This window comes from Amblyomma mixtum, chromosome 7 (assembly GCF_055824585.1).
Source record: "Amblyomma mixtum isolate Tamu chromosome 7, ASM5582458v1, whole genome shotgun sequence".
Lineage (NCBI taxonomy): Eukaryota > Metazoa > Arthropoda > Arachnida > Ixodida > Ixodidae > Amblyomma > Amblyomma mixtum.
Genome location: NC_143018.1, coordinates 88,611,539 through 88,624,051, shown reverse-complemented (window position 1 = coordinate 88,624,051; position 12,513 = coordinate 88,611,539). Strand labels below are relative to the sequence as shown.

Here is a 12,513-nt window from a genome sequence, read left to right as displayed (position 1 = left end):
CGCCACGGCATAGTGTCCTCGGCTTTCGTCTCTCAACACTTTAGTTGCCAAAGTGTTCTTGCCATTCTTTCTCTAGACTATGGCTTCGTGGTTTCACCTTAAGACATTTTGCCGGAAAATTAACTCTAGTCAGCTAGCCTCAGATAGTTTACTAACCTCAGAGTCCATCTATAAGAATTATTTCGCACTTGCTTTCGTCTGCACCAGCTGTAATCAACTCCCCTGTACTGTACACTTCGGTGTAGTGAAGTCGTTTCACTGCCCCGCTGTTCGGGTTCCTGTTGTCATCCTATCGGCGCACCCGATTTGCGTTATAGCAAAGCACTGGGATGACAAAACTTTTGAAGCGGATTTTTTCTCGTTGAAAGCAAAAGTTTCTACGCAGCAAATGACCACCTTTCGCCTTACTCAGCGAATAATGCGTTATCGCCCACTGCGCTTTCTTGCCCGTTATTTCCAGTACACATGCGACGAGTCTGTTGGTACGAACGGGGGTAAACGCATCTCAGATGACGATCATGCATGGCCACCCGCCAGAACTCAGCTGAGAAATGTACAAAGTAAAAAAAAAGTTCGCCTAGTAACTGTAAGACGCAAGGAGGATTGAGAGATACCTAAATACCAGGTCCACTACCTTCGTAAGCACGAAACAGTTTTGCAGGCGTTGCTTGTGACTACATGCCATGTTGTGCTACCAGGATGTCAAAGAGGCCTTAATATGCATGCGTTTGTATAGAACGAATGATGTACACAACAGAATTAAAAATAACATTTTGGCGAAATTCGAAAAAACACAAAATTTATCCTTCACTCCGGCCATGAAGAGGCGTTGTGAATGATGCTTTGGCAAAGTTTCATCGTCGTGACTTAGCAATGAGAGATGCGGACTTAATTCTATTGGAATGCATATCACAACCGCGCAACCAATAGGGACGCAGAAAATAACAAGGCCCACGCCCTGTCCTGTCTCTGTTTTTCCGTGTTCCTTGTGCTTGAGAAGTTTTAATTGGAGTCATGGTTTATACGGGACGCTTATGAGCGGCTAACATCTCCCTGCCTTTTCTGCCGAGCACACTGTTGCCCAGATTCTTCGCGAAGTCTCTTCAAGCAGTTAACGACCTTGACTGGAAATAATTCTAGCACCAATCCAAAGAGGATAACTGTGGAAATACAACTGGGAAATTGAGATTATAAATGGACAACCCTTCCTCCTCTCACCGATTCTCTTGTAGTGTCACAGTACTTTCGAGAACGACCGGCCAGTCATCTTCCTAGGAACAGCTCTTACAAGCTGTTGCAGCGGAATCGGTTAACACCTTCAGGATAATCCTCGAGAGGAGTCACGGTTTGTTAACTGTTCTACACAGGCGACCTCAACAGGTTGTACGGACGGAAGCTACGGCCGACTGCACTCTGTTGGTATGTAGCCCCGTGTCCGGACTTCCTGGCCACAGCGTTGACGCTAGAAGGGCAGCAGGCCTCCAACGTCCGCTACCTCTTCGAGACTGCGCCCTCTCCCCCCTCAGGTCTCCTCACGTGCGAGGGAGGAGGCCGCGTTTCCGACAGGACGAGGTCGGCGACGACAAGCAGGACTGTGGCGACGAGGAGGTGTCCGCGAGCACGTCGGCGGCGGTCGATGACGTCCGCAGCGTCGGCGTAAGCACTACGTGGCGGAGAGGCGCCCTCCTCGTCCGTCGCGGCGCTCTTTAAGCCCAGCGGCGAAGGCCAGGGTCAAGGCTGGGAGAGGCGCTGTGCATCCTCCGACTCGCCGCGCCAGTCTGCCCGCTGGCCGCCGCCGATCCGCACCTCGACACACGCCGTCCACACGCTGCCATGAACAGGTGAGCTTTCGCCTCTTGCATCCTTCAAGCACGGACGCACACCTCCCCGCTGCTGGACTTGGACCTTCGGAATACAGTCTTAGCGCAAAAGGGTCCCAGGCCGATTTACCACGCGGATTCATCGGTGCATCCTGTTGGCTCTTGGACTTTGCCTTTCGGAGTTAGTCGGGAGGTTGCCTGCGGATAACGGTTTTGTTAGCTACTACGGCGACGGGACTTCGTCCGGATGCAAAGAGGGTCTACGCCGCGGGCTCAACTCGCGTCTCTTCTCCGACGGGGACGTATGCAGTCGTACGTGACTGCTCGCTGATGCTGCCGGTGAAGTGTGATCTACTGTGATTTTGGCAGTGAGACATCGCGCGAGAATTAGAGCTAGGGGCACAGGGACCCGTGGGGTTGTGCGTCATGATCCGTGGCTAACGGTGCACTAAATGAAATATTGTGGATCAAATGCCCGTCTACAGCAAGGTCTAGGAAAACAGAAGTTATGAGAGATCCTATATCTAGGGTTCTTGTCCCGGCTCTAGGAAAAGCGTCAGGTTACATAACGCGAACTCCGAATGGACTTTGGTAGCGTTCACATACTCTCTGACTTTAACAGTTGATATTTCGAATTCATGATTTCGTAGTGCATTTATCCATGCATTTCTTAAGGAACGGAGTGGAAGGTAAAACATCCAAACATGTACAAATACTCGTATCTTTATTGCACCTAAAAGAAAAAAAAATGCAAACGTTCCTAATCCGGGCATCACGTACATAACTTTTCTTTGCAAAGGCAGCTTTTGTGTGGTTGGATCCGTCAGAGATAACGGTTGTCAACCGCTGTTGCGATGGAAACGAAAATCACTCGTTTTTTTTTTTTGCTTGCTTTGAGATAATTCAGCCAGCAGGCCAAGTTACGCGCGGAAGTCGGGCAGCTGGTGTGCCGTCGAAAGCGCGTCCCTAACAGGTTCTGGCCATCAGTTCAATCTGCAGCCGGCCGTTACAACATTTTTTCTCCTTTTTTTTCCTCTCTGCCTCTCTCCGTTGCTTTTATTACTCTTCAAAGCCCTACCGCCGTAACTGTTTATCTCAACCGCCCCTAGAACTGCCGTTGTTAGAAGGACCAGCCTAAGCCACCCCAAAAAATAAATGCACCGCGCAGTAGCACACAAAGCCACGCACCATCTGCATATCTGAAAATCGCAGCCGCTGCTACGCGAATCTGGGCTGCTGTCATCTTGCAGGAAACGAGTGGGACGGTAGAGACCGTACAGACGGCCATTAGTTGATGGACTCTTTCAGGCATCGATTAGTGGCGCGTTCGACCGCCCAATGGACGATCAGAAAGCAAGGTTACGGCATAGTCATCAATGACGACTAGCCAGTCTACGTCGGACGCACAGTTATCGATGCCAACGGACACCCGACAAGCGCTCCAGATGCCGAGATGATGTCGCCCATGTGGCCGTGACCTTCGATTAGCGTTAGAGACGCCTGTCTGACGAGTTGATGGCGGCCTAAACTCGCATCAAACGCACTGTTCTGTGTCCTCGCATACAACGGCGGCCCAACACTTGACGTGCCTTGCCATACCATGCTTATTCCCTGCATTTTCGTACAGTCATATATCCTGGAGGTGCAAGCCCTTACAAAATTGGTGTATGGGCATCTATGGACAAACTTTATTGTAAGCCATGTCCGTCTATGGCCTTTAATGATCATCTCTACGTTCCCAAAGAAGTTCTTATTCTTACGGCCAGCTATTAAAAAGTCTATGCCACTAAAGCTCTCGTTTATGGTTTGGTTTGGTTTATAGGGGTTTAACTTCCCAAAGCGGCTCAGGCTATGAGAGACGCCGTAGTGAAGGGCTCGGGAATTTCGACCCCCTGGGGTTCTTTAACGTGCACTGACATCGCACAATACACGGGCCTCTAGAATTTCGCCTCCATCGAAATTCAACCGCCGCAGCCGGGATCGAACCCGCGTCTTTCGGGTCAGCAGCCAAGCACCATAAACACTGACCAACCCCGGCGGCTTATCGTTTATGAACAATACAGCTATGGACGATACATCTATTTTAGCTGTCTATTGAAAAGTATGCTCGCCTGAAACTACTGCTAAAGACGGCAATCGGAAAGGTTATAGCTATTTGGGCTAATTACCTACAGCCGGCTATAGTATATATTTGTATGGGAACATCCGGCAGCATTCTTATGTATGTACACAGTCATTCACGCTTTAGATTCGTCGTTCGAGGGCGTAAACGACCCATACGACAGAGTGTATACTTCTCAAACATGACCCGCCAGGCCAGTGCAAGAGAAGGAAGGCACTGTACTAACCCATAAGAGCTAACGTTGTGTACCGTTCTGGCTTCGACGGAGCGTGCGCTCGCCTTGCTCGAGACCAAAACAGCGCGGCGCCCATCATCACCTGGCACACACCGGATCTTCCGCGGCCGAGTGATCTGGCCGCTCTTTTTCCTTTGCGTAACGCGAGGAGCGAGAGTGCTTTGCGGCGACACATTTTCTCAGCCGGGATATAAGCGGAGATAGAAGCTGTTTTCCCCCTCCGCCATAAATCTCCGCCCCTTCCAACGCTTACGCGAATCGTGGCCATAAAACCTCCATTCTGCATACCTTCGTCTCCGCGTGCCTGTCTCTCTCTTCTTTTCTTACCCTTTTTCTTATCTTTTTCCTCTTCTTTTCTCTTTCTCGATTCCCCTTTAACTTTCCTTCTCGTCGATCTGCCTCGGAGCCGGCGGTTGATAACATACCAGATTCAGCGATGGCTGCTTCTTGCTTTTTTCTTTACTCTTTTTTGCTAGAGCCAGTGATTCCCATGATGAGGAGGGTAAAAAAAGCGGGGGAGGGGGGGGGAGCGGGCGCTAAATGGTGCATGCAGTATTTGCCGTTCCTGTGCATGAACAGTGCGGTAGGATCTTAGAGAAAAAGAATTCCCATTAAGGAAATCCTTCTCGGCTTCTCATACCATCGCTCAGAAAAAAAAGATTAAGAGAAAGAGAGACTAATCCGTCTGGAGTGGTGGTCATGCCTGCCTTTTTTCTTTCTTTCTTCTTTTCTTATCTTTATTTTTTTTCTCTTACTCGGTTTTCATGTTCTCGCGGCAATCGCATTTGTATTCGCGGTGATCAAAACCGCCCTCCAGCTCCGACAAGATGTTCCCGTCACTAGCGCTAAGATACAGGGTGATGAGCGTAACGTAGCTGCGGAAACAAAAAAAAAAAACAAACTCCGCGGATGCAAAGAACGTTCGATATGCCGGGTATTTGGAGCGTGCACGGTCTTTACGGCCGAGAGTCATTGTTGTACGATAATTGCTATTGCAAAATGGTGCGTTAAAGCGGAACGATCTGGCCCGCTATTTACCGTGAGCTGATGCTCTTTTGACCGAAAAGGAATGCTTCGCCAGGCTCATGCTTGTTCCTTCAATTTCTTTTTTTGTCGTCTGGAATCAGAAGCGCGTAGAAAAAGGAAAAAGAAAGCTTGAGCGCGTCGTTTTTTGTGCGGACCAGAACCGTCGTATTCAGGCGTGATACGGCCGGCGGGAAAAAATGCGTTCCGGCAATGGTCAGCCTGTATTAGTGCACAGACCACATTATCGGAACGAGTCAGTAGTAACACACTATCGAAGCCAACACAAAGGAAGAGACTTAGAACGACGTCTTTTACGTTAACCTATACAGCTTCGTATTTGAAGGCTAGAATTGAGAACAAAAATTGAAAGTTTAATTCAAGCAGTCGATATGAATGCGAGTACAAAATCTCTCCGTGTAGCAGACACTACCCATTCATGACTCACTTGCCTTAATGATAATCAGTAGCAATCAAACAGTCTTGAGTGCATATCTATTTGATTAGCTTGATGGCCTGTTCGTCCCTTCCTCGAAAGAAAAATGTAAAATAATAGAAAATTTTAAAGCGTTACAGTGTAAAAGAAAGCTTAATGGGTTCAGTGTTAGATGCACGTGTAAAGTGGTACCATTATGAACGTTCAATTATTCACCTACGTCGAGCAAACATTTTCGCACGACGCCAGTTATGTTCATTCGTTCACTATTCAGGATCCGTTCTGAGGAGGCAACTGAATTTTCCTACTGAAAGAAAATAATACAAGTAATAAGTGAGATGTACACAGGGGCGCCTCAGGAGATAACGTGTTACCTCAGTCGATCACGCAGTTGTGTCGACACTGTTCTGTCGAACACTGATGGACTGCCATTGCTGCCACGCATTTTAGAACCTCCCCACCTGCGGAGTCAACTTTTCTTCTTTTTTTTTTCGTATTGTCAGCATGACGACAAACCCGACATACGGCTTATTTTTTTTTTTTTTTCAGTTACAGGATAATAGGAGACAGATTATAGGGTTACAGGCTAGGCACAAAATTGGTGATGCTGACTTAATGCCTTGATTTTATTGGCGTTAGGACGGCGTGGCTAAAGAATGTCTTGGCTAACATGTGTAGATTTCACAAGGCGTGATCAGGGACCCGCCGACACTGAGGATCGAACAGCCCCTCCACTGAGTGAGACGCGTTTGCTGAAAGCACTAGGGCACCGCTGCGGTCAGCCGCACACACGTTCGCGACCTAAGGCGTTCATTCCAGGTCAGTGCCAAAGGTCGACAAACGCAAGCTGCTCTGTATGAGTGACGCCTACTAACAAGGGGTTCGCTTTGTTTGTTTATTAGGCGTCGAGAAAATGACTGTACCGGTTAAATTGTATCCACTGTATTTGGCTGAGTGTCCTGCGGCTGTGTCGCGTTTGTTGATACAAGTACTCCGAGTGTGAAATGTCATGTCATGGGGAATGACAGTGTCAGTTATGTGTTAACACTTTAGAGATGCACGATCCAGAACCCATATGGGTATACTTGACTGCAGTCACCTCAGTTCAGTTTCTCTTAGTTGTCAACAAAACTGTATGAAGTCAAAGACAAAACACTGACCTTCAACAAAAATTTACAGTTGCTTCTTCTTATTCAGTAATGGGCCATATGAGTGGAATTAAGCACGCCTGCATTCATGGCTATAACGCGCAAATGTTACACTATAGCACGCGCGAATGCTCCACTCCGTCAGTTATACGATTCTGGCTTCGCATTTATGAGCACACACTTAGGCCAATGAACGGAGTTCCGATAACAGGCTAGGTCGAATAGTTGGGACAGTAGGTTCTCCCGTTAAACCGGTTGCTTTCAGCCCAAGCAAGTGGTCTTGAAGAATATTTTCCTTGCCTCGGAAGTAAAGATTGGTCCCAGAGTTGAAACATTTCGAGACCATTGCCTAGTACCTGCTAGTCACATGTCATGTCGCATTAGCAGGTGTAAGGTTACTGAACGTGACGTCATGACAACAGGCAGACTCCATTGGCTGGAGGCCATCCGTTGAGGGGCCTTTGCCACTTCGTTCTTGAGTTTTATCCTACCGCAGCTCATTTCACCGACACGCTGACAAACCTCAACTCTGAGCCATGAGCATGGAGTAGCCGGGTTCAAAGCCAACCGCGGCGGCCGCGTTTCGATGCAGGCGAAACGCAAAAGGCGCCGTGTGCTGTGCGATGCCAGTGCACGTTAAAGATCCCCAGGTGGTCGAAATTATTCCGGAGGCCTCCACTACGGCACCTCTTTCTCTCTTTCTTCTTTCACTCCCATCTTCCTCCCTTCCCTTACGGCGTGGTTCAGGTGTCCACAGAGATATGCGAGACAGTTACTGCGTCAATTCATTTCCTCAAAACTAATTTTCCTTTATTTTTTCATGAGCGTGGCAGTTAAGGACTAGCATAGCCTAACCTGAATGGTCTTGAACAGCCATCGGGTTATTTTTCATCACTGGTTAGCCTTGAAGCGGTGTAAAAACTTTTAGAATCAAAACCTAACTTTGTCATGTTTGACTAACAAGTTTCTAAACGCAGGAACATCGGCAATAATTATTCGGCGAGAAAACTGCAATAATCGGTGAACTGAACAAGCAGCAGGAATAATCCTTTGTTCGTGGTCACCACTATATTACATTTTTGCCCCTTGTGCCCAGGGCACTGCAGGGTTTTTGAGTGTGTAAGGTATAGAAAGCTAAGGTTTGAGAGCACAGGAATCGTTGTACGTGTTTATTTCTATTCTGCCAACTCAGGGAGGAAAAGCCAGCTCTCCCAAAGGCGCAGACATAAAACATCTTATTAAAGGAAATAAAAAGCATAGGCAGTTTTCTTTTGGAGGTCTTTTCAAATTTTTTTGACAAGCCTCTATTTTTATTATCTTCCCAGAGCTTCTACGATGAACTTAATATTTACGGATGCGTCATCAAATTTACATCATTCTGCGACCCATAAAGGTGTTTGGGCTGAACTTCGTCAGGATCTGGTGGGAAAGAAGCATAAAACAATCAGTTAACCTACTCACTATAAAATGACTTGAAATTATATAGGTTGTGCTTTTTTAGATAATTTATTTTTGCATAGAATCCCTATCACTTCCACTTTACTGTATACCCACTTTACTGTATATTCCACTTTACTGTATACCCACTGTCAAAACTTTATGAAACGCAACTGTGGCGAGGAAACTTAAATTTCTTTGCATTCAGAACGCCAACTCTTACCGCCGCGATGGCCCAGTGGTTTGATTATCCTGCGGAGTGCGGGGTTACGATCCCACTGTCTCCTGGTATCCACCGGTGGTTCAGTGGGTGCAAGCGTTTTCCTGGCCTGGTGCTCGGGGTGAAAATTCCTGAAAATTGGGTCTTGGAACCCACCTTGCGTATAAGAAAAATATATGCAGTCGAACCTCGCTATAACGAAACAGTTTATAACGATATAACGGAGGAATGACGATTCCCCTTGGAAGCTCGCTCAACACGGGCTATAACCAAGCTATGGCTACAACGAATTAATCGTCGGGCCCCTTCAACTTCGTTATACGAGGTTTAATTGTTGTGCCATAGTGCTCTATCGCCAAGCTGCCTTTGCTCTATTAAAATCCGCCATCATCATTATCATCACCCTAACTGTTAAAGGTTTATTAGTGTATTGAGTATTTCGTATAGCTATAATCAGCTGAATGCATCGATTACAGCCCGCATGCTGAACGGTGACGAAATTAGCTTTCTTTTTCTCATGAATAGTGTTTTGCATAGTTCATTTCATTACAGGTGTACTTGCTAATTTTCGTGTACATTTTTTATATTTTCCCAAATATTAACACACAAGGTTTCTCAGAGCATCATCCAAGACCACGGGGCAGGTGGATAGAAAGAACCACGCCCGCTTAAATAATATCCAGCCAAAGGAACACCACTACGTCTCGGTTCATTATAGTTCCCCTTATTTTTCTTCTTTCTTTAATGCACTGTACGTTGCTACCCATAACCAGTTTCACACAGACAGAGCAGTCTGTCTCCGGAGAAAACTATTGTCCCCCAGCGGAGACACCCGGTTAATTTCCAGGGGCAGTAGAGCATTCGTAGCCTGTACGCCGCGTTTAAGGCTGGCGGCCAGTGCGGCGCGGACTTCGTCGCTCGGCCCCGCCAGCTCTGGCCATATCCACGTGTGCAGTGAGACGGTCGGCGCGGTCGGCATACTGATGGCGTGCTTTTCTCCGCACCGCTATATGCCCGAGGCGAACCGTAATCCAAGCACGAGTAAGAATAACAAAAAGCATGAGGATAAGACCAGGAATGCGAAGAGAAAGTGGGGAGCATACGAATACAGAACAGGTTACCCATTTCTGTCCTTTGCGATCGCTGCTTTTTTTTTCTCTATTTCTTTGCAGTTAGCTTCGCATATGGGGCTGTACGCGCGCCGGATTTGCACAGCTTTTCTTTTTTCGCATTTTTTTTTATTAATTCACTTAGCTCCCGTCGAAGCAAACAAAATATAAGCAGTCCCAGAAGGGAAGGCTGGGCTGTATATAGCTGTTCTGCCAGCAAAACGTGGCCGAAGCCGTAACGGAAAGTCTGCGGGTGCTACACTCTAAACATAAAGGCGTAACAAGGGAGTAAATCCTCTACAGCACTCCCTTTCATGAAAGAGAGTACGCTAGAAGACAGCTTATTCCCTTTTTACTACCATACAAGGCGTATTTGGCTTTAGAGTGTAGCGAGTGGGCTGAAAGTGCAGAATTAACGCGGCCAGCGTAATACGAGAAAGGGTGAAATGAATTGAGCCGCCGATATCTGGCCGGATTAAGCGTTTTTGAGGCCTGAGTGCTTTGCGGCCGCCGGCGAAATACTCCTTTCCTTCTCTCCATCCCACCGTCAATACGTCACAGTTTAGAACAACGCTGTGCAGCGCCTTTACGCAACCTTCGGATATGTGTCGTCTGCTTGCTTCGTCTGCGACGCTCGGCAGACGATTGCGTAATCGTTGCGCATGCGAATTACCGCTTTTGAAGGTTCTGCGCAACCGCGATGGCGCCGAGCCCGATTCGGTGCAGAATTTTCACTCGGTTGTAAATATTTATCACCTTTTCTGAATACGTGAGAAGACGTTCAAGGCTGTCGCCATGATTTCAAAGCTGTCAAATGCAGGGAGAGGCAATATGCGCCCCTGTTCGCTCATGTTTATGCGCATAAAGGACGATGGAGTTAAAGTGACACTCAGGACTACATCTAATTTTAGTTGTCAGTAAGGAATCTAACTATATGTATCTTTCTTGGTACGTTGTTGCTTGTCCGACAGAAAACGACGCATTTGTTGCCGATAAATTTTCACTGTAAAAATGTTCCCGCCGCTCAATTTATAGTCGCGACGTCCACACCGTTTGAAATGAATGGCGCGTAGCCAAGCACCTTGAATACGCGCAAGAAAAAAGCTTTGTCGACGCGCCCAGTTTAGTTGCGAAATCTGCCGGTGATGGCGACACTTGTCGTTCATTTTTTTTTTATTTCAGCTGCGCGAATTTTCCATAAAAGTAGCGCGTTTATCATTGGAATTCGGTAATCAATCGATACAGGCCAACTGCAATTTTCCGTCAGTGTTCCTTTAAGGGAAAAGAGTTACCGTGCTGCAGATGTTGCCTCTTAAGTGCAGAGAAGCGTTTTTTATCATTATTGTTTTACTGTGATATATTAATCAGGTATAGCCTTCTGCAGAGCACATTTATGCTGTCAATAGCGAAGCTCTTCATCGGGCCTACGTTTCAAATTCCAGCTCGCTGACTGATCCAGTATTTGGCCGTTAGCTGATTGTCGCCATAATTATGGCATTCAAAAAAACTGCGGGTTCATAGGGTTCATAGGGTTCCAGGGTGCCAGTGATAGCCTGCAACACCGCTCATAGGTGACGCCTTCGTCTGATGTCCTTTTCTTTAGGGCTTTCGTGAGAGCTCAAGCGCAGAACTTCGTATTTCGTTAAAGACAGGATCCTGTCTTATTGCAAAAGTCTGATCGTTTGAGTGCAATAGAAGATATATGTGGTGCAAAGCGTGACTCCACTTCGCCTTGCAATTATAGTTTTTGCTGTGTCACACCGCTGTTGCTATGGCCAATGAGGAATTGTTGATTGAGCCCTCGCGTGATGCACCGAAACCCGCAGAAAAGTTAGGGGCGCGTTCCTGCATTGTGCGGTATAATCAACAGATGTCCTTGGAGAGCTATCGCTTAGCCCTGATGCAATTTCAAAATGCATCACTCTGCAGACTCAGCACTGTGCTGGGTTAGTCACGCCAGTCTTTGATGACGTCAGAAAGATGTTCCTGGTGCTCAGGTCTCTTTCAAAGCCTTCCTTATTACGCGCACTCTTCAAACATTCCTGGAGACAACAAAATCAACAAGGGAATTCTGCGCAGCTTGCTATCAACGTGTTCCGTCAAGTCAGTCCCCTTGTTTCTTATGTGAACTGGTTAACAAATACCCGTGGTCGTGCGCTAGTCGTACAGGAACGCACTGTGACGTGATACTAGAGCCGGATCTTGCCTCGTCTCGCTTAACAAAGACCTGTTGCTGCCATCCTTGCAAAACGATGGAAAGTCGAACGAGCTGGATGTCATTCGACGCCCATGCACGCTTCTTACTGTTGTTCGCTATCTTGTCGAACAAGAGTAGAGCAAGAGTGAGCTGCTTGAGGGCGCGCAGTGCTTCGTCTCTGCTACCTGTAGCCGCCCGAACACTTCATCATGCCCACGGCCTAAGAGGGCGGAGGCGTTCCGAGCGCGCTGCTTTCGACAGTTGAAGCTACCTGTGTAGTCGGTGGTTGTACGTCTTGTTCTGTCAAATCATTCATTCCGGCTCGCTACCGTCTTGCGCATTCAACGACACCTTGCAACTTCTTTACTCCGCAAGCATACTCGTACGAGAGAAAAACAGAAGCCATTTCTCACACATAGATACGTCCGAGGGCGTGCCCATAGAACGTGCCCGCCCTGGGGGGTCGGTTTTAATGGCAATGTCCCGGAAACTATGTCTCCGTTCTGTTTGCATATATAGCAGAACGCGTCATTGATATATCCTTTTCTCCTTAGAGCGCCGCTCGTTACTTATTACTCATAAAGGTTAGTCTAGGCTTAGGTTTATGGGGTTTAACTTCTCATAGCGACTCGGGCTATGAGGGACGCCGTAGTGAAGAACTCCGGAAATTTCGACCACCTGGGGTTCTTTAACGTGCACTGACATCGCACAGTACACGGGCCTCTAGAATTTCGTCGCCATCGAAATTCGGCCGCCGCGGCCTGGA

General features: G+C 47.5%; 1 protein-coding gene across 1 annotated transcript in view; it reads left to right on the top strand.

Moving 5' to 3' along the window:
• Nucleotides 1–1,377: 1,377 nt before the first annotated feature.
• Nucleotides 1,378–12,513, top strand: part of LOC149336771 (salivary peroxidase/catechol oxidase-like) — a 50,725-nt gene continuing 39,589 nt past the window's right edge. The window contains exon 1 of the mRNA XM_089554770.1: nt 1,378–1,841. Coding sequence (XP_089410896.1) covers nt 1,834–1,841 — 8 coding nt within the window. The 5' untranslated portion in view covers nt 1,378–1,833. The remainder of the gene's footprint in view (nt 1,842–12,513) is intronic.